The 27,946-nt window shown below is 43.5% G+C and overlaps 3 protein-coding genes across 5 annotated transcripts; all 3 read left to right on the top strand.

Moving 5' to 3' along the window:
* The first annotated feature begins 628 nt into the window (after positions 1 to 628).
* On the top strand, positions 629 to 11,781 carry ano7 (anoctamin 7). Its single transcript, XM_055028773.1, has 24 exons — positions 629 to 727; positions 931 to 1,042; positions 3,116 to 3,167; positions 3,399 to 3,523; positions 3,752 to 3,859; positions 3,931 to 4,067; positions 4,142 to 4,199; positions 5,798 to 5,908; positions 5,983 to 6,148; positions 6,439 to 6,529; positions 6,654 to 6,750; positions 7,222 to 7,365; positions 7,444 to 7,581; positions 8,008 to 8,112; positions 8,251 to 8,353; positions 8,664 to 8,775; positions 8,926 to 8,980; positions 9,077 to 9,174; positions 10,017 to 10,171; positions 10,258 to 10,463; positions 10,533 to 10,678; positions 10,808 to 10,898; positions 11,021 to 11,140; positions 11,231 to 11,781. The coding sequence occupies exons 2-24, from the start codon at positions 953 to 955 to the stop codon at positions 11,381 to 11,383; spliced, it is 2,661 nt and encodes an 886-aa protein (XP_054884748.1). The 5' UTR covers positions 629 to 727; positions 931 to 952; the 3' UTR covers positions 11,384 to 11,781.
* A 1,005-nt stretch (positions 11,782 to 12,786) lies between these two features.
* eif4h (eukaryotic translation initiation factor 4h) lies at positions 12,787 to 20,426 on the top strand. 3 transcript variants are annotated; one of them, XM_055028934.1, is made up of 8 exons: positions 12,787 to 12,885; positions 15,410 to 15,597; positions 16,396 to 16,460; positions 16,579 to 16,675; positions 17,729 to 17,812; positions 18,081 to 18,230; positions 18,606 to 18,721; positions 20,233 to 20,426. In XM_055028934.1, exons 1-8 carry the CDS (start codon positions 12,836 to 12,838, stop codon positions 20,236 to 20,238), a joined length of 756 nt encoding a protein of 251 aa, XP_054884909.1. In that variant the 5' UTR covers positions 12,787 to 12,835; the 3' UTR covers positions 20,239 to 20,426. The 3 variants fall into 3 exon arrangements, with proteins under 3 accessions (XP_054884909.1, XP_054884910.1, XP_054884908.1); XM_055028935.1 differs by lacking the exon at positions 17,729 to 17,812; XM_055028933.1 differs by lacking the exon at positions 20,233 to 20,426 and having other exon boundaries at positions 18,606 to 18,745.
* Positions 20,427 to 22,625: 2,199 nt separating this feature from the next.
* rffl (ring finger and FYVE-like domain containing E3 ubiquitin protein ligase) lies at positions 22,626 to 27,525 on the top strand. The gene is made up of 7 exons (XM_055028989.1): positions 22,626 to 22,879; positions 24,179 to 24,359; positions 24,693 to 24,890; positions 24,994 to 25,236; positions 25,373 to 25,577; positions 25,822 to 25,845; positions 25,919 to 27,525. Exons 2-7 carry the CDS (start codon positions 24,180 to 24,182, stop codon positions 26,104 to 26,106), a joined length of 1,038 nt encoding a protein of 345 aa, XP_054884964.1. The 5' UTR covers positions 22,626 to 22,879; position 24,179; the 3' UTR covers positions 26,107 to 27,525.
* Positions 27,526 to 27,946: the final 421 nt, after the last annotated feature.

Genomic DNA, 27,946 nt, shown 5'->3' with positions numbered 1-27,946 from the left:
TCACCAGGGAGATGAAAAGTCAGAAAAATCGAGAGTTCAGAGGAAATGGAAACATGGAAAATCTTTCGAGTCCTGAACTGGTAAAGTAGCTGCAGCAGATTGAAGACTAAAGCCTGTGACCTCTGACCTGAAGGCTTTGAGCAGCAGAAACATGATTCATTTTCAGCGGTGAGCTGCTGTTCTGCTGAGCTGCCAGCAGGTGGCAGCATTTGTCGCCTGCTTAATGTGACCGGCTCATTTAGAACGAAATATTTCTCATCACTTTAACATGTAAAACACAAAAACTGCCAGGATTTATAAAAATTTTTTTTTTTTTTTTTTTTTACAAATTTTTCTCTTTTTTGTTTGTATATAAAACATTTTTTTTACATTGATTAACAATTTATCTTAATTACTGTATACTTTTCAAGCAGTGATACAAGTTGAGATTTAATTAATTTTTGATTGTTTATTCAAGCTGTTCTTTTTATCATTAATTAAACACAATCATTTGAATTTGCTGGATTTTGTCTGATCCACACAGGATCAGATTATACGACATGCGTTAATTAGTGGCTTCATTTAAAATCAAATCTAAACAGCAACGGAACATTGAGGCGGTTTCTGAATTTAAAACTGAGCCGTTTTTGAATAAAAACCTCCGCGTGTTTCTGCTGAACAAGAAACAGACTGGAAAACGACTCCAGCTGTTTGACTGGGAAAGAGCTGCGAGAGATCACTAACACAGGTAAGATCACTAACACAGGTAAGATCACTAACACGGGTAAGATCACTAACACGGGTAAGATCACTAACACGGGTAAGATCACTAACACGGGTAAGATCACTAACAGGTTAACTCATTAACGCAGGTGAGAACCTGAGCAGCGGCTCGGAGCGGCTGCAGACAGAAACGGGCCGCCAGGTGATTTATCGCGTTTGTTTCCACAGGAGGAGGAGAAAGTGGGCGAGGATGATGAGCAGCTCGGAGAAGATATCGACCAGCAGCACCCCCATTGTCATGGAAACGACCTCTACACTCCGCCGCGACAGTACCACCCAGGTATCCGCTTTGATCCACCACAGACATCAGGAGTTCTGGTTCCTTCTGGTTCTGGTTCCTCCTGGTTCTGTTTGAGTTCCTGCCCGGTGAGGCAGTTTTCTCCAGGCTGCCTCACCAGGCAGCTCCGCTCAGAAGGATTTCTTCTCACTAAACCTGAAAAGCTTTGCAGAACGTCCGGCTTGCCGTAGTTCGGCCCCTGAGTCCTGATCAGTGCTTATTGATTATCCTACCGAGATGCTAAAAGTTCTGCTGACGCTGGAAGTTCATTCATAACCCAGTAGAAATGAATTTTCCACTGAAGCTCTTCAGCTGGATGGAAACCGGAACGTTTCCCTTCAAACACGGAAAGGTTTAAATCATGTTCAGCTTCCAGCAGGAAGTCAACTAGTAAAACACTTACAAATGTGCTCATAAGTTTACATACCCTGGAGGGATTTTGGATTTTTGTATAATTTTTCAGCAAGTAGAATACAATAAAACTTTATGCATAGTTCCTAAAAGTCTGAAGTGTAAATATGACACAGAGGAGGGTTCAGAACTCAGACGTTGTTGTGGACTAATAATTGTTTATGAGTTAGAAACGGACGATGCTAAAGCTGCTTCAAACATTGTGGCTTCTTTGTTGTTGTCATAGCAACTCCATAGCAACTGTCATAACTGCTGGTGCCTACCAAGATGGCCGTCAACCACAAAGTTGACGTGACATGAGAATAGACTATCCCTCCTCCTACAAACCTCATGGGCGGCGCCGCCGGCCGCTCTCGTCGGGCGCCGCCGGCCCGGTACCAGCCCATCAGTCAGATCAGTGTCTTCGGAATGGGTATATCCTCCTGCAACAACAAAGGTGTCACCTCTGACTGCACAATGGTTTTAATTTTGACCATAACACCACAGCAGAGATGTTTTGCAACTTGTAGAAGCATTCATGGTCCAACACACTTGAATCAGATGAATGGTTAATGACCAGGCCTCTGGGAAACTTGCTCACTCGTCAAGGAGGTGATTCAGCCTTTCGGTTCAGGTGTGTTGGAGCAGGGATGGCGATTCAGTCGCCCTGAATCGTACCTTCTCTCAGGTGTTGACTGCCAGTTAGACCCACAGTGATGAACCTGTTGCTGACTAAAAACTCCATAGGTTTTAGTTTTATGATTTAGTCAAAGCTTGGAATATCAAGAAAGTCTGAGATATAAGTACCTAAAATAAAGCCTTGAAGGGGGCAGACCACTGTACCAAGATTTGAAGTTGACTGTTTCCTGCCTAAATCCAACTCTAGTTGATTTGCCTAGAAAGTCTTCTTTGGTTGGGGAGGTGTGAATGTGTTATCAAACTCTGAAACATACCAAAATAACAAACTCTGGTCTGCCGACAAACTTCAACCTGGGTCCCTCTGAAGTGAACTCTGGTTCAGTTCGAATGCCAAGTGGACCAAAAACCGCTCCAAAAGTAGGAAGTGGCTTACAGTGCAGGGCATTCTGGGTAAATACAACCAAAACAAACATGCTAGCTTGGTGCTAGCGGGAGAAATAGCTTGTGCTCGTTACCAAAGGACCACAAGCCATTTTCGCTAAAATCTGACGCCTCCATCTTGTTTCCGTCTGGTGAAACAGGAAGTTACTCTCAGTGCCTTCAGAGGTTTTTGTGTCGTTTCCTTCAGTGGTTGTTGGTGCAGCGCCCCCACAGGCCAGGAGGGGAACAGGTTGGTTTGACTCAGAGCCACAGCAGCTGGAGATGGAGCAGATGATAGAGTATTTTTCCCAGTTGAACCAGATTATCAGGTGGTTGTTACATTTAGCCGTCCCTCCAGTTTTTTTGCCATCCTGTGATTATGGAAAATGTATGCAAAATCAACAGATTTTTTTTTTTTTGTGCTATTGCATGATTTTGAATTCATTGTAATGTTTTTGCAAAAATTGTCAAAACTTGTGGGTTTAAGTCACTGCTAACTCTCAGCTCCAGGTGGCAGTATTTCATACTTCTACTACACTGCTGCCTCAGACTTACTTGATGTCAGTGTATTGTCTGTGATGGTCATGTAATAGAAAATGTGATTTACAGAATATTCTTGGTTTCCAGAAAGCAGCGACTCAGGACAGGAACGTGTTCAGCGATGGAAAGACTCGAATTGGTGAGATGGATTTTACTGAATTTATGTTATGTATCATTTAACAACTTTTTACTGGAAAAAAACAGATTAATTTCAGTATTAATGATTAAAATATTGTAAATCAGCTTTCTGTTTAAATGCTACAGATTTATGTTGTTAGTAAAACATTAATTTGTCCATAAAGAAGGAATTAGTAATATCCTTTTCCATCTGCATTAGTAAACTTTTCAATGTTGTTTTCTGATTGGTCAGACTTTGTCCTGGTGTGGGAGGAGCTTCGGGGTATTCATGATGACACAGGTGATGTCGCCATCCAGAGGAAGTGGAGGGAACAGTTTCTGAGCAGACTGAGACAAGTAGGCCTGCTGCAGGAGCGGGTGAGCAAAACAAACACACCTGAGCGTGAAGTCAAACCCAAACAGAGCGACGTGAGTGAAACGGCTGCCTCTGATTGGCTGGAATGAGGGGATGGAAGGCGTCCCACATCATGACGCCTCACCACCGTGGCGGTGTTCTGTTTCTTGCTGTGCCAAACATTCACTTGTCCCTGTGTGTCCCTTGGTGGGATCAGTATCACTCTGATAGTTCTGTCTTATTGTCCACAGAGGGTGGTCTCCCAGATCAAGAGGAGGATCCACTTCATCCTCCTCAGCGCCCCCTGGAATCTCCTCTGTTACTACGCCGAGGAGATCAATCTCAGAGCGCCCCTCGAGGTAAAACCCTCCCATGCAGCTGTCATGCCTCTAGTGGACGTCCTCTCACAGTGTCCTCCGTCCTCCTGCAGGTGTTCACCATTCCAATCACAAACTGGTCTGAACAATTCCTGTCCAAGCTGTCCCTCCCCAACCCCCTCAGCCAGAATGTCCCCAACCAACCTCCTGACTACTACACCTGTCAGTTCAGGGCCAACAAGCTGGAGAGGTCAGCAGTGTCCCTGTCCCCAGTCTGGGACCAGATTATTTTCTGCTGCAGCATCACCTGTCCTGTGTCTGCAGGTTCCTGGGAAGTGACAACAGAGAGACCTTCTTTAAGACCACCCAGAGACACCAAGTGGTGAGTTCAGGCGCTATTTGTTCTTCTCCCCCTAAACATACTGAAAAAGTTGAGATTTTGATAACTTTTTACCCCCTATCCTTTTAGGTACACACTGACCAAAAGTTAAGTTGATAGCTCAAAATTGCTAGGAGGAGTTAGTTAAAGTTCAAGTTGAGTAAGCAAGAAAAATGGCCAAAAATTGCCTTGTGACCCAAAATGGCCGCCGTCTTGTATATTTTAGGCATATCCCCAAGAGACTTTATTTTCTGGAGTTGGGGGGCGTCTACTTATGTACCAAGTTTCAGATTTCAGCAATGTACAGTTCATCCTCCCTTCCCATGGCGCTTTGCGAGCCTCTTGGCACAACCACTTTTTTCTATAATTCAATTTTTTTTTGGACAAAGTTTGGTGAATTTTCAGCCAAAAACCCGAGAAAAATATGAAATCCTACAATCTAGACATTTTTAAAAGATAATTTTTTCAGATAAAAACAGTTCCAGCTGCAGCAATAGTTGTCAGTTCAGGTCCCACTCAGACTTCCAGCAGAGCTCCAGTGAACTGTGAACTGGTTCCAGTCCCATCACCGGGTCCCAGGCTGCTCCTCACCCCTCCTCAGATCCAGGATGTATCTGTCAACGGACGGACGCTGCAGAGAGCAACGCCTCCTTCTGCAGCCTCCCAGAGACAAACAGAGCTGGAAATGCTGCAGGAAACCAGTTTCAGAAATTTAACCATCAACCCCAAATGGGAGCTTGAATCCAGAGCAGAGAGCTGAAAATAGGCAAACTGTTGCTGCTGCACATAAAATCTGATGGGTTTTTTCTGCCTGGATTTTTATAAAGTTGCTTTGTTTTCAAGAAACTAATTTTATAGTATGAAGTGATTATTAAAGGGTGCAATACTTCATATGACCTGCAGGCGGCAGTACTTGTCAGAAGAAGCTAAAAACAGAGATCTTAGATTATAATTTTTTTTATTTGATTTTTTGTTTTTGCATTTAACATTTAGATATATTCTTAAAGTTGGAATATTGTTATCATTTAGAAAAATTGCCTAAATATTTGCATGTTATTTTTCAATAATTAAGACCTGAAGGATACAAGAAGCATTTCTCCTCTCAAATGTCCTAAAACTCCTAAAAATTTAGAATTTTCATTGACAATTGATGTTGTTTAAAACTAATGATATATGTTATTTCAAAAGTAATCAGAATTTTCAATAGTGTGGCAGAGCGGTGACCTGTGCAGGGTGACCCCGCCTGTCACCTCTGACCTCGCTGGGGTGAGAGGCTGCTGGAAACTGAATGATTTAATATGAAAACAAGACGGATGAGACAAAAACTCTGCATCTAAATCAGCAGCAATGGTGTAAAAGAAAAACATGTTCAAATCAGGAAACATATCCCAAAATTTATTATTTTTTTCCAGGAAATTAAACAATATTTTCAATTTCAATTAGTTGTGTTTTGTTTAATAAATGGAAATAAGCTGTTTTTCTCATAAAACATTAAATATTGAGAAGTTCCTCAGGGCATGTCCTGGTGTCCCTGATGTTTCTGTTTCAGTTTGTAACAGTTTGATTTGAGGAAAAGTCTCAACGTTTCTCTGTGTCTGCAGCTGTATGAGATCCTGGCCAGAATCCCGTACGGTTGTGTGAACCGGGGCGAGGTGGGCATCGACCGGCTGATCAGTGAGGGAATCTTCACAGCAGCGTACCCACTGCATGAGGTCTGGACCTGACTTTCCTACACGTTTAAAACATCTTAGAGGAACAACGTTTACAACGTCAGCTCTGTTTGCAGGGGGACTACAGGATGCCGGTCGACCCGGTGCCCCTCCAGTCTTTAGGACAGAGGCAGATCCTGAATGCGTACTGGTCCAAGTGGTCCTGCTGGAGGCGCTACCAACCTCTGGACCACATAAGGGAGTATTTTGGGGAAAAGATAGCTCTCTACTTTGCATGGATTGGTAATTCATGTCTTGTTTAAAATGATGCAGTCCAGATTGTCTGTCCCTGTTTCCTTGCTGTGATCCGGTCTAAATGAACAGATCTTTGATTTTTCTTAGAGATTCTCAGTGTATTTTAGCAGCTGTCTGTAGGATGAGGAGTTCCTCAGGGACGTAAAAAGCGTGGCTTTCAGTAATCATTAACTTTAAGTGGAAAACAAAGCAGCAGTCAGTTTTCTCCTCAGAAGGCAGATTTAACCCAGAGTTCATGACTGTAACCTGCTCAGTGTTAAGTCAGTTGGTGTCTGCAGGTTTCTACACTGCCTGGCTGCTGCCTGCGTCTCTGATTGGGACTCTGGTTTTCCTGTTGGGTTTTGTGCTTGTGTCCTCCGACATCCCAGCGTAAGAACACATTCCACTTCTAGTCTTTATGTTTTTGTAAGAATCCCAATTGCTGTGGTGAAAACGATTCTCCACACAAACCGAAGCCGGGCAGTTTTCTCAGAAGATGTTTTCGTTCCTGCAGGAAGGAGTTGTGCGAGAGCAAAGACACTTTCATCATGTGTCCTCTCTGTAACGTCTGCTCCACCTGGAACTACTCCAGCATCTGCTTCACCTATCAGGTACCTGTGAGGCATCTTGCTTTCTGTGAACCAGCCTCAATCGGTTCACGCTGGTCTAAATGGGTCAGTTATTGTCAGAACCAAGTTTTTATTTAACAGCGTTTTAATGACCGGTTGTCTGCTGCTATTCAGTTGATCGGCTCTCAGTGTTGAGTTTCCTTCGATAAAAAACCTTTTTAACGACATTGAATAATAAACTTAATGAACTGTTGATAATTAGGATCAACTGAAATTCTTTCTTGGATTAAATGGACCTTTTCTTGCCAAGCACATTGGGATGACATGAGTTGTGAAGAGGAGCTACATAAATAAATGACCTGAACTGAATTGCATTGAACTGGAGGCCAAGTTTGTCTCTTTCTTTAGTGACGTTGTTGCAGCATCACAGTGATTCTCAGGACGGCAACTTTAGATGTTTCTAACGCAGCTTTGTGTTGACGCTCTGCCTCAGCGTGTCCTTGGTGTCTGCAGGCGGGTCTCCTGTTTGACAACTGGGGGACAGTGTTCCTCAGCTTCTTCATGTCTCTGTGGGCCGTCACCTTCCTGGAGTACTGGAAGAGAACTTGTTCAACTCTCTCCCACCGCTGGGACTGCACTGACTTGGAGGACATTGAGGTTAGATGCTGTGATGCCTTGCTCTAAGACGGTTCCACTTTGCAGGCGGTTCTGTAAGTCCTTTCCTTCCCCGAACAGGAGCGTCCACGTCCAGAGTTCTCAGCCATGGCGCCGATGACCACGAGGAACCCGATCACTGGAGCTGAGGAGCCTTACTTTCCTGAGAATAAACGCTTCAACAGAATTTTGACTGGATGCATGGTCATCATTATCATGGTAACTCTCCTGATCTTTAGCATAATCCTAATCAGAATATGTTGTCTTCATTAGAACAGCAAAACAAAGTCGATTGTTTCTCAGTCTGCGTCTCGTACCTTCATCTCCTTCCCGTTTCAGTTTAGTCTAATTTTCCTAAGTGTTGCTCCTTAACGTCACATAACTTGGACGGCTATTGATGTGACATAAATTTAATCCAAGTGATGAAAATGGATAACAATTTTATGAAAATAATTGTTTTAAAAAGCTCAAAAACAACGGCCATCTTGAAATTCGAGTGGTTAATGGGAAATGTGAAAAACCTACAATCTGAGCAGTGAGCATGTAAATATTTAAGCTAGGATGTAAAGTTGAAAGCGTTTTACAGTAACATAATGCACCATAGTACCAATTAAAGGTGAGAATAACCTGACTTTCCTTTTGCAGGTTGCAGTGGTCCTGATGTTCCTCATTGCCATTATTTTGTACCGTACCATCATCAGCACCGTCATCTACAAGTCAACTAAAACTATCAGTATCTTCGGCATTTCTGTGAGTCCAAAAGCTGCCATCAGATGTTTTCTCAATCTGTAGAGAAAGTGTAGATTCCCGAGTACGCTGCCCAGAGGGACACCTTGAGTTCTGATCCGGTCCAGGACTCTGAATGAGCGTTACCTGCTTTCTGCTCAGGCTTTGACAATCGCCAGCCTTTCAGGATCCGTGTTGAACCTGCTGGTTATCCTCATGCTGTCCAAGGTTTACACCATGCTGGCCGACATCCTCACACGCTGGGGTGAGTCTCCGTTCCTGGATGGACAGTTTGACACATGGGTTTTATTGCACCCTTGATCTACTGACAGTTTAAAGAGCAGCAACAACAGAAAAAGAGCCAAACCAATTATAATCACTTTGCAATCGATATCCTAGAGAGCCAAAGTAAAAACGCTGTGAATATCGTAGTCATTCCTTTCTGCAGAACAGGATTTAATGATGAAAGTAGCTGATAAAACACATTTTTCAAAGTGAGCAGGAATCTGGTGTTGAAGTGATGGAAACCTTCCAGTCTTCATCATCTTCATGCCTGTGTGTTTGTTACCACTCAGAAATGCATCGCACTCAAACCAAATATGAAGACATGTTCATCCTCAAAGTTTTCATATTCCAGTTTGTGAACTTCTACTCAACTCCCGTCTACATCGCCTTCTTCAAAGGCAGGTGAGAGCTGCTCCAGCAAATGGCGACAGGCCTCTAAGCTTCTTCAAGGAACATTTTTATCAAGTATTTAAGTGCTTCTGCTTCTAATCATGAAGTTGTTTGATTTTCTCCAAAGACTTAGCTTGTGCTCGTTTGTTGGTGTCTCTTCAGGTTCGTTGGTTACCCTGGAATGTACAACACTCTGTTTGGACTTCGTAATGAAGAAGTGAGTTTGTCTTTGTTCATGAATGCTGACGGGTCAATGCGGTGTGATGAAGAAGCTGACGTTCTTGTCTCCGGGTCTCCGGGTTGTGTGTTCCAGTGTGGCGTCGGCGGGTGTCTGATTGACCTGGCCCAGGAGCTGCTGGTCATCATGGTGGGAAAACAGATGATCAACAACATCGAGGAGTTCGTCACCCCGTAAATGACACACAGCCACACAAACAACTCGCCGTCCATGATGTCAGACGTTCTCTGCTGACATCAGTTGACAGAGGAATTTAAGAAGCAAGTCTTTGTAGATCTCAAAAAATATAAATCCAGATTTAGTTTATTTAGCAGTACCACAGAGCTAAACCTGTGGTACCTAAAACAGCTTGAAAGTGAGAAGTGAGGCTAAAGCTTTTGTGGAGTGAGAAATTGTGGTGCCAAAATTCCAGACAAAGAACAAATTGAGGTATTGAAGATATCTTTGACCTTCCTCTGGCAGGCGGCTCAAGCCCAAATGCCTCACTAGGTATCAGACGAGTGTTATGACAAATGTGACACATTAATACTTCTCTTGATGCACGCAGTGACATTTTTGCTTTGCAGACTTTGTTTGTGTCACCCAAACTGTACCATCATCCTCTGGACCTTCAACTGCAGGGGCCCAGGAATGGTGCAATATGTGTCCTTTGACTGGGCCAATTTTAACATAGAAACAGACAAAATAGCCATGCAATACCACTCATTGGAAAAGAGGCACGAGGGCCACATAGCAAACTGTGGCTGCAATACAGTAGCTTATCACAATCAGCTTGTGAAGCTTCAAGGTCCTCTGGGTTTGATAAACCACAATACAAGTAAAGATATGAACTAATATCACCTTTCTCAAGACAATTTGGACATTTTTTAAGCTCTACTTACTCCAATAGTGGAGACATTTGAAGAGTACTGATTTGATAACTTTACAGAGGCTTCAGGTTAATCAAGTCCCAAAAGAGTTTCTCAAGTCTGACAACAGCTTTCAGATTGGACTGCAAGGCTTCTTGTTTTGGCAGGAAGGTCAAAGCGTGGTGGCAGAAAAACAAGATGCATCCTCTCCTGACGAACAAGGCCTGGGAGGGGACTCAGCACAAGGTGGACGTTTCTCCTTGGGAGACAGACTACGACCTGCTGGTCTGTGAGGGACTCTTCGGTGAATATCTGGAGATGGGTAACCAAAGCCTCTGTTTGCTCCAAAATAAGAGAAGCTTCCATGACTGCGGCTTGTTTCTGAAAATCTAGTGCTGCTCTTCTCAGTGCTTCAGTTTGGTTTCATCACCATCTTTGTGGCGGCGTGTCCTCTCGCTCCTCTCTTTGCTCTCATGAACAACTGGGTGGAAATCCGTCTGGACGCTCAGAAGTTTGTAAAGGAATACCGCCGCCCGGTGGTGGAGCGAGCTCAGGACATCGGCATCTGGTTTCACATCCTGCAGTTCATCACACATGTCGCTGTCATCAGCAACGTGAGTCTGTAGGCCTGATCAGGAGCAGTTTTCCTGATGGAAACAAACTTTCCCGAAATCTGTTTCCAGGCTTTTCTCATTGCCTTCACCTCGTCCTTTGTGCCTCGGCTGTACTACCGTTTCACCAGAGATAGCACCCTGAGAGGCTACGTTAACTTCACCCTGGCAACAGCCCCACAGACCTACATCCAGCAGCACCACAACATCTCTTGCAGGTAATGGCACGAGGTTCATGTTAAGAGAAAAACAAAGGTCCTTGGTATTTAGCTCATCCATCCAACACGGTTTTCCTCCCAATGGTTGCAGGTATCAATCTTGATGTTGGTTTTTATCGTCCTCTGCAGGTATCGAGGTATAAGGGACGACAAAGGTGAATACCTGCCGGAGTTCTATGAACTCCTCGTTATACGACTTAGCTTTGTCATCATCTTTGAGGTCAGTGTTTCTCACAGTCTATACATTTCATGGACATCCATGAGATGTCACCCTCTACCCAAGATGTTGAATGTTGCATGTCTGGATTTGATGATGTGTGTTTCACCATCTTCGTACCTCAGCATGTGGTCTTTTTCATCCACCGACTGATCGACTTGATAGTTCCTGACATCCCTGAAGACGTGGAGCTGAAGATGAAGAGGGAACACTACATGGCTAAACAGGCACTGGCTGAGAATAAGGTCCAGCATTTATTGTTTCAGCTTTATTTCCTTTCAGTTAGACTGCGTGTTTGGCAGGAATGTGTTTGGACACGTTTGTTGTTCCTCCAGGCTTTGGGGAAAACCTCTATTCCAAATGACATTTTGTCAGGTGACATGCATCCTCGTGGATCCAGAGGCCTGATACAATGGAATGACATCCGGCCATCAAATCTGAAGAAGGTCTCAAAAAAACTCAAACCCACCAAGCGGCTGCTGACCTGACGCCCGACTGCGTCAGAGCTGAAGGCTGGTTCATGTGGAGGTTTTGCAACCTGCACAGTGGATGTTTAGCGGATTAAAATAATCCAGCTTTCCAACTTGTCATAGAACAGTGTGCCAGTGGAGAAGATGCATCTTCCTGCCCTTATGGTCTGAAACCGGAATCAAAGACCTGTGAGATTTCTGAGTGACTCTCCTCAGACTGGAAGCTTCTCAGGAACTTCCTCAAACAGAGAGGCTGGAAGAAGAATCACTGAAAATGAAAATGATCCAAGTCTCTGCTGTGAGAGAGAACGAATGCCTGTTCAAACTGCCTTTTGTTGAATAATTAAGAAAATGTTTGTGATATTTTATAATATTTTGGAGATGCTTCTGTTATTGCATTAAACTAGTGATATTGACATTGTTTTACTCATAATTTCTTCTCAGTTTGCAGTTTTTGGTTATCGACCTATAAATACAAACTAGAGTCAATGAAAGTGTTTGGATAATCCATTTCTGGATTCTGTCACAGAAATGGTTGTAGCTCCCTGAATTCTTATCTATATAAAATATGGATTAAATTATAACTAAGAACATTTCCAATTTGTTGATAAAAATATATTTTCTACCTGTATATAAATCAATAAACGGTTTGGTTTATGTTAGTTCTGTCAAAATGCAAAAGGGGACAAAGCATATTTCTCTTTTGTATTGATCAACAAATTGTAGAAGTCATACTTGGGCTCTTATGCTCTATGAAATATTTCAACCCATTTATAATTGAATCTACAAATAAAGCTTGTTTCATTCAGGACATTTCAGTTTATGTGATCACATTATGTCCGATAGGTTCATAATAACTTACACATAAAAGTCAAGATTTACTGGATCCACCTGTGGTAAGGATGTACAACAACAGACAACAACTGTGTGTATGTGTGTACTTTAGTAAGTATTAATTCATTATTTGATTTTATTATTTCATGTAATTTCATTTGTTTAATTCAATCCACAATAGTTCAGCGTCACTTTCTGAATTGCAAGGACACACACTAGTTTAGTTTAATTTAAGTTAATTTAGTTTAATTTAATTTAGTTTAGTTTAATATAATTTAGTTTAGTTTAGTTCAATTTAATTTAGTTTAATGTAATATAATTTAATTTAGTTTAGTTTAATATAATTTAGTTTAGTTTAGTTCAATTTAATTTAGTTTAATATAATTTAGTTTAGTTTGATGTAATTTAATTTAGTTTAATATAATTTAATTAAATTTAGTTTAGTTTAGTTCAATTTAATTTAATTTAGTTTAATGTAATATAATTTAGTTTAGTTTAGTTTAGTTTAGTTTAGTTTAGTTTAGTTTAGTTTAGTTTAGTTTAGTTTAGTTTGCTGTTTCCGATCAGGCGCTGAACGGGCAGCTGAACCCGCTCGGCTGTGACGTGAGGACCTTCCTCTCCGACACAGCAGCAGTAATGGCGGACTACGATGATCGGGCCTACGGCAGCTTCGGTGGCGGCAGAGGGTGAGTCCCAGTTCCGAAACCCTAACGTACAGTCGGACCGGTCCGGCCTTTTCCGAATCCCGGCTCCGGACCCCAACCGCACGCGCTGACTGGACCGGTTCCGATAACTATCGGCTCGGAGCTCTTTGAGCCTGTGCGCTCTGTGAGCAGGCCGCGCTGGGGTGTGGGGAGGCCGGTGAGGGCGGCCGGGAAACACCGGGGATCCTGGAGCTAACCGCTTCAAAAATGCAGTGATGTGGCGCATCTGTCACCGACCAGAACAGCATGGTTTTGATCGGTGTTGGTAACGGTGGTCGGGTTCCGGTGCCGTGCGGCAGCAGAGGCGCGGCAGGTGGAGGCTGAGGTGGAGGCTGAGGTGGAGCCGGGTTGCTGCTGCAGGCTGGCCGCATGGCTGCATCATGTGTCCGCAGAGGCATCCGCAGGTCCCACAGTGAGCCGAGGATCGATCGCTGCGATCAGATACCGGGGCCGGGCGGTTCTGGTCGGGGAGGCTGCTGGTTCCTGACCGTTCCAGTGGTTTCATGTGGAAACCAGCTGGTTTTCTTAGCATGTCTGCATCTTTCATTGAAAGGCTGGAGGTTCCCATCCCTCAGATTATTCATTCAATATCTGATTCCGTTACATTTAGAATCCTCAAATGGACGTTTTAATTAAAGATAAACATAAAAATGATGCTTTTAAATATAAATAGGTGAATTTTGCTTTATTGTTTCCTATTAGTGGCTCTTTTACATCAGCAGAAGTTTGTTCTTATTTTTTTTATTTCAGTTTGCTGGAATAAAGAATAGAATTAGTGTATCACTATTTAAATATGTAATATTTACAGAAAAATACCAGAAAATATTCTCATTCACCTACAGCATAATAAACATATAAATCCTAAAATCTGCTGGTTATGGAAAACTCAGCTGGAAATGTTGTGACCTGGTCACTGGACAGTTGATCACAGATCAATACCAGATGCATCTGTGGTGATTGGTTAGAGGGGTTTGTGATGCAAGAAGAGTTTTCAGGAGTGAAGTAACCTCAGGACCTCGGATCATATTTTAAATTCTGCAGCTCTTTGACTGGACGTGGATGATGGGATCTCCAGTAGCAGTCAGTTTGGCTTTCAACATGAATGTGTCTCTGACTGAAGACTACTCATTTGGTTTTGCCGCTCCTCTTTAAATCTCTTCCTGGCCAAAAGCTTAGAATCAGGCGGAGTGACGCTGGAGTAGGTGATACGATGAATGAAGGAGACAGTTTGATCTTCCTCCTTCTGTTCCTTTTCATCTCTTCATATTGTTTCAGCTTTTCAGATGCCAATCTGCTGCTCTGTTGTAAAAATACCTTGTAGCCATGGCTACGCATCATACCAGCTGCCTTAAAGCATTCTGGAGGGAACCTTTGGGTCGGCCATCTTTGGCTTTAACTGGTTTCATGCAGAAACCAGTGGAAATGATTCCAGAGTGACTGGAAGCTCGGAGTTTTGTGTCAGAACTTTATAATTAATAAATGTTTTTTACTTCGTAACCAAAGGACTGAACACTTACATTACAGTCCACAAGTGAAACGGAGCAGAAACTGACTGCAGATCAACAGCAGATGGTTATTTTAATATTTATTCATGCACATTATAATTATGATGTATACAATAGAATCTGCTGGGCATCGGCCCGATATTTGAAACTGGTTAACAGGTGAAGTTTGTCTCCATCCTGGTGCTGTGTGTTCCTGGATGGTGGAGGGATTGTGGTATTTGTTTGGTCACGTGATGCTGATGCAGCAAAGGATTATGGGATGTTTAACTGAAGCAGAAAAGCAAAATTCTGGTTGGTTTTCATGGTGACAAAAGGTTTTAATATCTGTAAATATTCGACTGTTTATCTCCCCAAATGTGCGTTTTTAAAATCTGTGTCCAGATTTTACTGAATTTATTTTTAGTGTCTTGATAAAAAAGCTGCTCCATGTTTTATTTGGCAATGAAAAATAAATGGACAATTTCATTTCATTTACATAATTATAGATGTTAATATTTGTATTATTTCACAGTTGAATTTGAAAAGCACTTCTTAAAATACATTCCTAAATTTTTATAATAATGTTTTATGCCTATAACTTTTTATTCACTTTTATATTTTGGGATTTTTCATTAATTTTTATGTATTAATTTTTTTATGAAATGTGTTTTATTCCTTTATGTATTTTTAAATAAATTTATTAAAATAGTTTTTCACCATGTTTTGTGCGTTGCAGCAGCTTGATGGACAGTTTATTCTGTTTTCCTGCAGCAAAACGCCTGATGAATGAGAGGAAACATCAACGTGATTATTATTCTGATGAGATAAAAATCTAAATTTTCTCCTGAGTCATTGAATTTTCCTGTGTAAGAATGAAACCGGATTTGGTCCTGAAGTGGTTCGGTTTGCAGAATTTCAGCTCTGCAGGTTTTCTGTCAGAGCAGAAAATTGTCAGCTTGTTCAGGAGCGTCAGGAAAACGTTCTCCGGATGTTGAGCCAGATTTTGTGTTGCGTCCCCTCAGGCCGCGCGGCGGCGGCGGACCCGGAGGCCCCCGGAAGCAGAAGGAGCTGCCCACAGAGCCCCCGTTCACAGCGTACGTGGGAAACCTGCCTTTCAACACGGTGCAGGGCGACATTGACGTCATCTTCAAAGAGCTGAACATCCGCAGCGTGCGATTGGTCAGAGACAAAGAGACAGACAAGTTCAAAGGTGAGCGGATGTTATTGTTTTGATCCAGCCGGAGCGTTTAGGGAACATGGACTCTTCACTTTAATGGTTTAGTGATTAGCAATGTAGGAAAGTTTATTTTTATTGCACCAAAACTGGAACTTCCATCAAGTTCATCAGGTTTTGATCAGAACATGAATCTCAGGTTTTAAAGCATCACAGAATAAAACTGAACATCCATCCAGCAGAATTTTAACTTTAAATTAATTACTTCATAATACATAGTATGACTCAGTTTGTAAGCACCTAGAATATTTTCAATAAATAAAATAAAAAGAAATATTTTCAAACATATTTTAAGAAAATACTATTTTAATTATAAAAACTAATAAATAGTTTTCTATGAATAAAATAAATATGTAAAACAATACATTCACCCAGTGTATCATCAGCCTGGCGGGCCGCCAGGCTTTACTTCCCTACGCTGAGCATTGTTTATTTATTTTAGCTTTTTTAATGCCTGAGTTTTTGAGACTTTATAGTTGGTGGTCAGGTATTAATCTTCTAATAACACATAATTATGAAGTGATCTTAATTATGTTAAAAATATATTCCAATAAAATACTGAAATAAATGTATATTTCTGAACACATTCATTACATTTACAGTTTATTCTTGGAAACTATAATTAATAATATTTAACTGGAATGTTTTGAGCATTTGATTTTTAAAACAGTTCAACATTATTTTCATTATTATTATTATAATAATAATTATTATTATGCCTAACAGCTCTGAACTCAGGGAGACTCCTGACTGAGTTTGTTTTTGTCTCTTCAGGTTTTTGTTATGTTGAGTTTGATGATTTGGAATCCTTAAAAGAAGCTTTGACGTATGACGGCGCTGTAAGTTTCTGCTTTTTTACTGTAATTATTCAGTAAAAACAGACTGCAGGGGGATGATCAGGAGTTCTAACAGGTGGTGCCGTCCTGTGAGGCTAACCCGACCCTTTGACCTCTTCAGTTGCTAGGCGACAGGTCACTGAGGGTGGACATCGCAGAGGGACGAAGGCAAGAACGAGGAGGGAGTGGCTTCGGCTTCAGGAAAGACGACGCTAGAGGTATGAGCACCGAAACACCAGCAGGTGGCGCCAGGAGAACCCAACTGCAGGAGAAAAATGTGTTTAAAGATCCCGGACGAGCCCCCAGGCAGAACAAAAACAGACGTGGTTATGTAGAACGAGTGCAGAGAGATGTTAGCTCCGGGTTTAGCTAATGAAAGACCTTCCAGGCGGGTTAACCTGGTTAACCTGTTTCTGCTGATTCCAGCTGTGCGGGGCGTTTCGTCCACACGGCGTCCATGCCTCATGCTGGGCCGGGCCCGGTTCTGGTAATGAACCGGGCCCGGCCCAGCTTTGATTCATGAGCCGGGATTTCATTCTCCTTCTTCTTCTGATTTGTTTGCTGAAGTTTGAAGAAAGAGAAGAACAATAAATCATACAGTTTCTTTTAATTTATAACGTGATCAATTGATTTATTGATTATTGCGACGAGCCTGACTCCAACCATGCTGTTTATTAAAGCTAGAGACTAAATTTTAATCTAGTATTTAGCTCTATAGACAGGGAGTTAATAATAAAAAGCAACTGATTGTAGTAACAGGGTTCGTGCTGTAGGTGGCGCACAATGACAGGAATGCTTCAAACAGCTGAATTAGTGTTTCAGCCAGCTGGCCGGCAGCGTGCAGCAGCAACAGGGGAGCCTGGAGAACCTTTGACCCACAGGAATAACCGGATCAGAACCGGATCGGGTCTGAACTGAGGGAAACAGAAAGGAGAATAACAGACAATAATTAATAATTACTACTAATAAATAAAGTTATGAGATAAAGTTTATTTACTTAGGTAAAATGTTTTCAGGTTTTTCGGTTGTGCAGCTCCTCTTCCTCCATCCTTCCTCTCGCCTCCTTTCCTCTGACCAATAACAGCTTCTGTTTCTGAGCTTCACTGCTACTGCTTCTAACGCCTCCTCTGATTGGCTGATGGGACACTAACAAGCTCCGCCTCCTCACTAGCTGCTTCTAGAAGGAGATGCCGACTCATCCTCTCTCCCCCTAAGCTCCTCCCCTCTTCTTCTTCTCTCCTGTCGGTGTTAAACTCCCGTGTCCTCTGCAGGACGAGGAGGTTCTCGAGGAGGCTCCCGAGGAGGAGGCGGAGGACGGGACTCGCGAGATGACTTCTACGACCAGCAAGGAGGAGGTGGGGTCAGATGATGCTGGCCAATCAGACGGCTGCTAGCTGGGCTGCTGCCAGTTAGACGGCAGCAGGGCAGTTTGACTTACGAGCGACTTTTTAACTGAAATCTGATCCAAGCAGCGTCAGAGATGCTCTACTTGTCCAGCAGGTGGCAGTGAAGCTCGCGGAAGCCCCTCCCCCCATATTGCTTCCCATCATCCCTTTCTGTCACCTCATGTTCACGGCGCCCCTGGTGGCGGTAAGCCGACTGACCGTCTGCTCGTCCCCGCAGGTTTCAGAGACGACGACTACATGGGGGGACGGAGTCGAGGCGGCAGCACTCGTCCCGGCGAGCGGCCGCGGGGAGGCGGCGGAGGAATGGGCCGCTTCAGAGACGGGCCGCCGCGGGGCGGAACCACAGACTTCAGGGAACCGTCTGAAGGTGGCGCCACCTGCTGTTACAGCTCACTGGGCTCTTTACACAGGGAAATGATTATTTGCTCAAATGTAAACTTTTCTGATCAGATGATAGAATTTGAAAATCCTTCAATAACAGGAAAGCTGGGAATCACCACAGCAACCAGCTATTCAGCGTCTCCTTTCAAACATCAATCAGATCCATATGAGTCTAAAATAGGAACAAAAACTCAAATAATTCCTGAACTTTGACCCCAGATCACATCATATCCCCCACGCTACATCTAGTCCATCCCAGCTTTTGCATTTAGTTTGCCTGAGTTTGAACACTGATGTTAACCTGTGTGTGTGTGTGTGTGTGTGTGTCTCTGTGTGTGTGTCTCTGTGTGTGTGTGTGCAGAGGAGCGTGCACAGCGACCCCGCCTCCAGCTGAAACCCCGGACCGTCTCCGAACCGCTCAACCAGGTCGCCAACCCGAACTCCGCCATCTTCGGCGGAGCTAAGCCACGAGAAGAGGTGATCTCAAAGGAGAAACCATAAGAGACTGACGGCCGGGGGGGGAGGGGATGGGGGGCAGGGGGCGGAGTCAAAGGATGAGTGAACTCTGGGTTAAAAACGTGGAATGATAGAAGCGACACAGTTAGCATTCCTTCAGACAGACAGACGGCTGGACGGACGGCGAGGAGAACCTCCTCTTCCTCCTCTTCTTCTTCCTGTTGGAGCAGGATATTTATTCTTAGTGGGAATAAATGGGAAACACTGACACTCTGATCAGTAACTCACACACACAGCGAGCAACTCGCCAATGCATGTTCAATCTGGGTTTCACCTCCGCTTACTGTGATGTCACACCTGCATCCTCCCGTAGCCCCGCCCCCAGCAGGTCAAACCTGTGCCACGCCCCGCCCCTCAGACCCCATTGGTCAGGGCATAGACAATTCTCTTTGCCCCGCCCCTTTCTATGTTTCAATGGTGACTGATCAACTTTTATTGATCTGTTTTTCTTCCTGAAGGGGCGGGGCTTACGCTACAGCCCCCGCCCCTTCAGGTTGAGCCCCTGGTTTCACCTGCTCAGGTGGAGAGAAACGTTGCCTTCACTATCCTAAGGATTTCCTGGAATGCCGACTCACAGGTCACATGGCAACCGCTGAGGGGCGTGGCCTGCTAAGAAGCCCGCTCTCATTGGTTGTGTCATGCGGTGATGTCATCCACTCAGAGGAAGAGCTCTTCTCTGATTGGTCCGTTGATCCACACTGAAAACCGGAACGTTCCTGCTTTTCCGTCTTCGTTAAATGTAACTGGGAAGTTTATTCCCTCCGATCAGCCGGGACGGTTTTCTAATCAGTTTCATTTGAGGCAAATTTCCTCAAAACTTTCCAGTCTCTTTTCTCCCCACAGGGTGGCGCTAACGCTGCTTTCTGGATGGTTAGGTTCTTACAAACAGCTGTAATCACTGGTTCTGGTTCTGAGTTGGTTCTGATTCTAAATTTGCTGTAGTTTGTTTTAAATGAAGAACCGGCTCCTTCATTTCTATGCTGATTTCTACGACGGCATTTTAACTAGAAAAACAAGGAGAACTTTTCTGCCAAAATAATATTAGAAGTTTTCTGGGAAACACAAGTAAATTTCTGATCTCCAAAAGTCAAAAGATTTTCTAGAAAAACTGAGGAATGACCTTCTGAGCTCCTAGAGTTCAACATTTTTTAAAAACAGGAAAAAAAAATCAGAGTATGAGAATAATCTTGAAAAACTTGAAACACAAAGATTTTTGTCTTCTGAAAAATTTTGAGATTATTCTCAAAGTTTGAGTTTTTTGCTCCTTTTTCCTGACCACAAGGTGCCACTGTAAGTGTCTGAGTAGCAGAGCGGATTGGTGAAGTTCTGGTATTTAGCTGAACGGGTCATGAATGAAGGAGGAAAGAAAGAGATTCTGAAATGTTGTGTTTAAATTCTCATCTGCTTTTTTCCCCTTCTTTCCTGCTGCGCCTCCTCTCCCCGACTCTGCTTCCACCTGTCTTTGAATGCAGCACTGACTCGTTTAAAGCCGCCGCCACAGACTCCCCCGACCAGACGGTGGCGCTAACACGCCTTGTTGCCAACCCAGAAGAAGAAATTAGAAGTTTTGTTTGTTTCAGTGTGGATCAGACGCAGACTTCCACCGAGATAAATGTTGTAAAGTCCAAACTCTTCCTGTCCAATAAAGCTGGATCTTTGGTTTGTAGCTCCAACTGTAGCGTGTGCTTCTTTTGGTTTGTTGGACCGGGTCACCGGGTCTGGGTGTCTGTGTGGATCTGGACCGGGTCTGGGTTCACTTCCCGTCTGACAGAGCGGATTTTCTTTAGTGGGACGGTGAAAGGACGACGTTTTACTTAATCTGCAACCTTTTTGTTCTTTCTTGACCCAATCTGTTTATTGCAATAAAACTGTGTCATCATCATCCAACACCGACCCGGGTGAGTTTGATTTCATGGCGGAGGAGGGCGGGTTGCTGCCGGATCCGTTTGGACCAGCAGCAGAACCGGCCGGCGGGCTGGATACCAGCTGTACCATTTACTCTAGTTACTTTTTGAAAAGAGTACTTTGAGGAGTATTTTGGCTTTTTATCCTGAAGTATTTCCACTAACAGTTTTTGGGTTCTCTGCCCCTAAAACTTTGACCACTGTGACCTTGTGAAGGTCTTAAAGGTCAAACTATTTTTATTTTTTATGAATACAAGTGAAACGTTTAAATCAGCGATGGACACACCGCGAAGTCAGCTTCCTCTAAATAAATTTCCTGGAATAAAGATATAATTTATTTAGCTGTTTAGTTAAATTTTAGTTGAATAAGTTTTGAATAAAGTTTGATATTTGAGCTGGAAGTTTTGTTTATTGACTGCAGTCAAGTTTTCACATATCTGCCTTTATTTTGAAGTAGTTTAAGCAGCAGTTCCATTTCCTCTCCTCATTTTGATCAAAACCTTATTGAAATAAATAGAATCAATTCAAAATAGTTATTTGTTTAGAGTTGGTCAAACTAAGTATAAAACTGGAACCATGAAATGAAAAGAATCACCGTTCAGAAACAGCCGCAGTAACAGATCAGGCCTGCTGGGGGCGATGGTGAGAATCAACGTTGTATGTAGTGCATTAGCAGTGTTAGCGCAGCTAGCATTTTAGTTAGCGGTTCTCACCGATTATAATAAAATGAAAACATTCGGCCCAGTTTTGGTGCTGCTTCCTGTAAATGTCTCAAACCAAGATGGCTTCTCCACGACCTTCAGTCTTTACTGGGCAAAAGTTTTACAACACCTCAGATTTTTCAAGGTTTTTCCACAAAATGTTGCAGTTTAAGTTCTGAAGCAAAAGTTAGTGTACTTAGTGTCTTAAACTTTCTCCTTCCAGATAAATGTTGTAGTCTAAACTCATTTCAAGATTTTTATATAAAATCTTGAAATGAGTTTCAAGGCAAGTTTTGGTTTAGGATGAACCCTGACCAGATGGCTGCAGAAGGCCTCGGCGGCCATTTTGGTTCAGGAAACCTCACTCTCTGAACAAGACGCAGAACCCAACTCCAGTGACCCGAACCAGTCTTGTAGCTACACCAGTACTCATAACCATCACCATTCCTGTAGCTACAAACGTCCTTCACAATTCATCTCCTGCCCAACCTGTAAGCTGCTCTGTCGTCTCTCAGGTTGGGGAACCTGTCAGCTCGTCAGATTATCTGTGCATTGCAGCTAAGTTGGTCAATCCAAGTATTATTCTTTAATTAGGTAAATTGAAATGTATATAACTGACTTGACTGTGTCTCTAACAGAAAATTGACTCAATATTTGTAGTGAATCAACTCTACATTGATTTCATGAATAGAATTGATTTCTGTTTGGAAGTAAATAATTTGGGCAGATTTTAATTGTAGTTTATGAATCACTGTTAAAATGTATTTCAATTTGTATTTATAACCAAAAACCTGCCTCCTACTTTTACAATAGAATAAAATGCTACATTTTTACAAGTAACTGGTCACCATGATGAACTGGCCTCTTAAAATGGGCTTTGCCCTGACCTCTGACACCACATGGCATGGTTTTATATTAGTTTTTTTCTAAATTTTGTGTCATTTTATTTGAGCTTTTATTGACTGCCTTTTCTGTTTTATGCATTTTATTTTCCCACATTTTTATGTGCTGTACTTTGGTCCAACTTCATAATTTTAACGACTGTATGACTGAAGCTTGATTGGATCAGATTGGAGTTTTATTTTTTTGTACTTCACAGTGTTAGGATGAAAAACTGGAAACTAGTAAAGTTTTAGTTCCCAACTGTAATATTGTCCATCAGTGCAACCCTGATGTTCCTCTGCTTCAACACATTCACTGCCTGTGTGTGTGTGTGTGTGTGTGTGTGTGTGTGTGTGTGTGTGTGTTTGTGTGTGTGTGTGTGTGTGCGTGTTTGTGTGTGTGTGTGTGTGTGTGTGGTAAGAAACGCTTCCTGGTTCTCCTCTTATCTCGTTGCCTTCACTTTGACTTTATCGTTTGATCTCCTCCATGTTCAAACCTCGTCATGCTAACTAGTCTTGTTAACCAGTCCCCCTCCTAAGGCTCAGACTGCTGGTTAGTTCTGCTTGACAACATTAACTGTCGCTAAGTTAGCCCAGGCTGACTGTTAGCAGTGGCTCTCCTGTCTCCAACAGGTAAACATTTCGGTTTAAATTTCATTTTTTTGTCATTAATTTGGGTTAAACTGTTAACCAGGTTACTGTAAAACCGCTCCGTTTCTGAACTAAGTTAGTCTTCTTTATTGTTTTGAGTCGGTTTTCTTCTTCTTCAGTGTTTAGAAACTTGTTTAATTAGCCCTTCGTTAGCCCGGTTAGCCTGCTAGCAGCCTGGGGTAATTTCCAGACTCGCCAGCCGGACTCCATTAAGAAAATCCTCCTTTAATTATTTTTGTTCTTTCGGTAAAAAACTTGCTCACGTAAAAGGCACATACCGACTTAGGACTGATAATATGCGATTATTTTATAATTCGGCTAAAAGAAAACTTGAAATAAAGGTAAAACAATATTTTTTTTGTATTAAATTAAGTTTCCTTCATCAGCTTTAGATGGTTTCAAGTGCTACATATTAATTGCTAAATAATGATCATGTTCATTAAAATATCAAGCCGAATTTATCCAAGGACATTTTCACGTGATTAGGAGTATTAGTTTTTGAAAGATCATGTCAAATATTCGGTTTCTGTTTAAAAAAATGAAAGGAAAAGTTTTCTCTCAGTGGTTTGGCGTGACGTCATCTGTAAACAAACCCAGTTTGTGGTAAAAAGGATCTGCTTTTATTTTTAATGACTGCTGCAGTTTCAGCCTGTATGTTAATTCCCATAAATGCCACTTCAAGAATCTTTTTTATTGGGTTTCACAAAATCACTATTAATAAAAAAAAAAGTCTGAAGAATTTTATAACCAATAAATAGAAGTGAAATTTCTTGTTCAACTATGTAATATGGACTCCTGCCATTAGGTTATATAAATAAATTTACATAAGAGATATCAGCGTGCTTAATGGAAGAGATAAAGGTCTTTCAGCTATAATAAAAGTCGTAGTTGAAATAAAATATTTTATCTGTCATAAATGAGTCCTGGAAGTAAATATTAAAGCAGAATCTCGTCCAAAGTCCAGTCTTATAGTCCCTCTCCTTCAAGTTTCTCTGTAGGATTGATAGTTTCCGAACTGCAAAAAACAAGAAACGTTTTTTGATTAAAATTTTTATTTTTTTTTTGTGAAGAAATGTTGCTCCTAGAATTTGGATGTGTGCAAGCAGGCATCATAATTTGTGAGTTAAGCCTGGTGGCCTGCCAGGCTGATAATACTGTGAGGGGAACTCTGCGATGGGATTGTTCCCACCTGGTTTCTATGCAGCTGATGACACATTTCTGGTGTAGAAGAATGTAAGTGACCTCTCGGGTCGGGCTAATGGTTCTGCTTGTCGTGGTCAGGATGTTTGCCTGCTGCTGTAACTGGCTCTGCATGGACTCCACGGATGTGGACCCGTCAGGCCGAACTGACAGGAGACAACAGTCCTACACCAACTCGGCCTTCAACTCCCAGCCGTCTCCGCCTCCACATGAGCACACCTGTAAGGCCTGCGGCGGCTCCTTCGACACACCTGCCAGGAAGGTAACTTCCCGTCAGTTTCAGTCTGGAGGGTAAATCTCCTGAACCTCATGGACTCTCGATTCAGGAGCCGATCTGATGAGTTTGGTTAAACAGACAGATTCAAGTTAGAAATGCAGGAAGCTCAGTTTGTTGTTCCTGTCTAAAGAGGTGGAGCACAGAAGGTGTAACCTGAAACTGACGTTGAGTTGAAGTCAATCTGTGAAATGTTTCAGGTGAAATGGCGCCCTCTGGTGGATTAGCCTCGGTTTGACAGTTCGGATTTTACTGGGTTTTCATGTTAAACTATTTCCTGCTGTCCACTTATGTCCCCACCTGTCTCCACCCGTCCCGCAGCATGTGTGTGTTGACTGTAAGAAGAACTACTGCAGCGGCTGCTCCGCCCAGCAGGGGCTGCGACCCCGTCTCTGCCACACCTGTCAGCGTTTCTATGGCAACCTGCTGGAGCGGGCGGAGCTGATGAAGCTGAAGGTGAAGGAGCTGAGGGACTACCTGCACCTGCATGAGGTCTCCACCCACCTGTGCAGAGAGAAGGTGACGTGTTGCCCTGGCTTCAGCAGCAGCCAATCAGAGAGCGGTGGCAGGTGTTGTGGATGTGTTGGTTCCCTCCAGTTAAACCAGTGCTTCCTGTCCCCAGGAGGAGCTGGTGGAGCTGGTGCTGAGTCAGCAGTCGTCGCCTTCTGGCAGCTCCGCCCCCGACACCCCAACCGTCCAGCCTCCTACCGTGACCTCTGACCCTCCAGACCCAACGCCTCGCATCTCTGTCTCTGATTCGTCCTCTGACACATCGAGTCCGGCCCCGCCCACTCCGGAACCTGAAGCTCCGCCCCCAGACTCAGAGACTCCGGCCTCTGAGACGGAGCTGGAGGAGGATGACCCGGTAAGTTCTGTAGAAGATCTGGACGTCCGACCCGGTTCAGCTGAGCGACCCGGTTCGGCTGAGCGACCCGGTTCGACCCGGTTCGGCTGAGCGACCCGGTTCGACCCGGTTCGGCTGAGCGACCCGTGTCTTCCAGGCCTGGGACCCGGAGGAGGCACCTGTGTCGGGGCGCCGGGCCTCGCTGTCGGACCTGAAGAGCGTGGACGACATCGAGGACCTGAGCGTCCGGCAGCTGAAGGAGATTCTGGCCCGAAACTTTGTGGATTACAAAGGCTGCTGTGAGAAGTGGGAGCTGATGGAGCGCGTGACCCGGTTGTACCAGGACCAGCAGAACCTGCTGGGTGAGGATAACCCAACAAGTTTGACCGTGTTTACAGGAACCCATCAGAACATTTGGGTTCTAATGGTTCTGATCCAGTCAGACCAGTATCAGGTCTGGTTCTGTTCCAAACTGAGCAGGAAGTGTTTGATTGGTGATCTGCAGTGATGCGCTCATTTATGCTAACCGTCTGTCAGCTAATGTTTTTTGGATCGCTGCATCCCATTGGCTGCTTCTCTGATGATGTCACTGTTTTTCTGTTTCAGCTGCTAACTCTGTGAACGCCGCAGGTGAGTGTGGTTCTGCGGGTCCGGTGGGGCCGCTGCACGGTTCCGTGTCTGACGCTGTCCGGTCCTCCTGCAGGTGGCGGCGGCGGGCCGGCGCCGGGCCAGGAGGAGAACCTGTGTAAGATCTGCATGGACTCGCCCATCGACTGCGTCCTGCTGGAGTGCGGTCACATGGTCACCTGCACCAAGTGCGGCAAGCGGATGAGCGAGTGTCCCATCTGCCGGCAGTATGTGATCCGGGCCGTGCACGTCTTTCGGTCCTGAGCCGCGGTTCTCCAGAACCAGCCCTGGCTTCCTCTTCAGAACCGACTGCCTTCAAAGCTGAAACCAGAACCAGAACCTATTGAGGAGACTTGATGACTTTTTCCTCTTTTCTTCTGCTGTGATTGAAGCGTTTGGTACTAGTGTGACACTGTGAAATCGGACCCGACCCGTTTCAGGTCCTGGACCAGAAACCCAGAACAAACGGAGCAGGAATCCTGCAGCTGCTCAGACTCTCCGCTTTGCCTTAATCTGAATCATGATTGGACCCGACCGGGTCAGAACTCTGAGCTTTTTAATGTTTCTGGTTAATTCTTCCTTCAAAGTGCCTTTTGGGAACCGTTCCCACAATCCAGGTGTAACGGACCTGCTGCTGACCCCTGCCGGTGGAGAGGGCATCTCCATGGCAACAGAGACTGTAGCATGTGCTGCTATCCGACCCGTTTCTCACGTTCCCCAGAACCATGACGACGGGTCTTTGGACCAGGAAGTTGGACTTTACCTGAACAAACCAGCACTTTTACTTCCCAGAGTCACAGTTTGTTCTCCAGATAGTTCCCGGGTCAGAACCGTTCTGGTGCTACAAGGGAATCACCATGGCAACCAGTGACTCAGCATTTCCTTATGAAACCCATCACCAGGGTTCTGGTAACTCCAACAGAACCAACGGATGCAGGACCTTTTAAAAGTCTGTAATAAGCTGATTCAGCTCTCAGGTATCAAGCTCCAGGTGTGCCGTGAAGCCCCGCCCCCGGCCTCAGATGATTGGCTCAACAAGAAGAGTCTGAATCTAACCAGTCTGTTTTCATTATATATGTTGATATTATGGGATTTAAAGTGAATATTTGACCTCTTAAAACTTTTCATGAATCACTGAATGAAAGGGAAAATAGAATCTGATCAGGATTTTACTGCCAAGCCACCAGGGGGCAGCAGAGGCAGTCCCACTGCCGTTCAAAGGGAATAAAGTGACGTTTTCTGGGAAACTTTCAGGTTCCTTTGTGCTCTGGACCTTTAGGAACCAGGAGGTTCTGGTGAATGTCTGAAGTCTAGCAGATGATTTTCTGATGTTTACCCGCAGCCTGTGTGAAGTTTTCTTCTTCTTCTGTTTGCACTAAAACCTTTTGATGCTGAATCACTTTAAACTTCCTTCTCTGGGGTTTTATTTTGCTCTTGATTTTTCTGATTGTGTTAAATCTGTTGATTCTGCCTGCTGGTTTCGGATCAGAACCAGACCCTCCAGCTGTGGATCCAGTGTCTGGGCCTCACAGGGGCCCCGTGCCGCAGGTTGGGAACCTCCATAGATGCTCCAAATTAAGCTGGAAGTTAAATAAACGTCAAGAATATTCTAGAATCAGAGGGATTATTGTGACAGATTTTAATGTGTGGATTGAGCGCAGAATAAATTTGTAATGAAACGGATCTGAGTCGTGGTTTCATTCAGGCAGCGTTTTAGGAATTATTAAAATAAAATTTAAGGTATTTTAGACAGTATTTGTTTAAATCTTTCATTCAGTTTATTATTAGTCCCAAAGGAAAATTAAAGGTAACTCATTAATTCAATAATCTTCAATAAAATTAGATGTTGAAGGCTGTAGGTATGAAATTTCCCGCAGCAGTCTGTTACAACTACTTTGAAGAAACCTCTGACTCAAGACACTTTTTTTTTTTGTAATTTTCCTAATTTTATGTAAAATCTGTCTTTGGACCATAATTCCCAAAGGTTCTACAGTTGTCCCTGAACAGAACCAGCTCTTTTGCAAAGATATATATATAAATATATATTTTTTTCTTCCTCTGTCTTGGCTCTTTAGCCATGACAGCTTCTCATGAGATTTGGAGG

The sequence above is a fragment of the Poeciliopsis prolifica genome, unplaced genomic scaffold (genome assembly GCF_027474105.1).
Source record: "Poeciliopsis prolifica strain line A6 unplaced genomic scaffold, Auburn_PproV2 SCAFFOLD004, whole genome shotgun sequence".
NCBI lineage: Eukaryota > Metazoa > Chordata > Actinopteri > Cyprinodontiformes > Poeciliidae > Poeciliopsis > Poeciliopsis prolifica.
The sequence above is the reverse complement of the archived record's forward strand: the minus strand, read 5'-3'. Positions and strand labels throughout refer to the sequence as shown.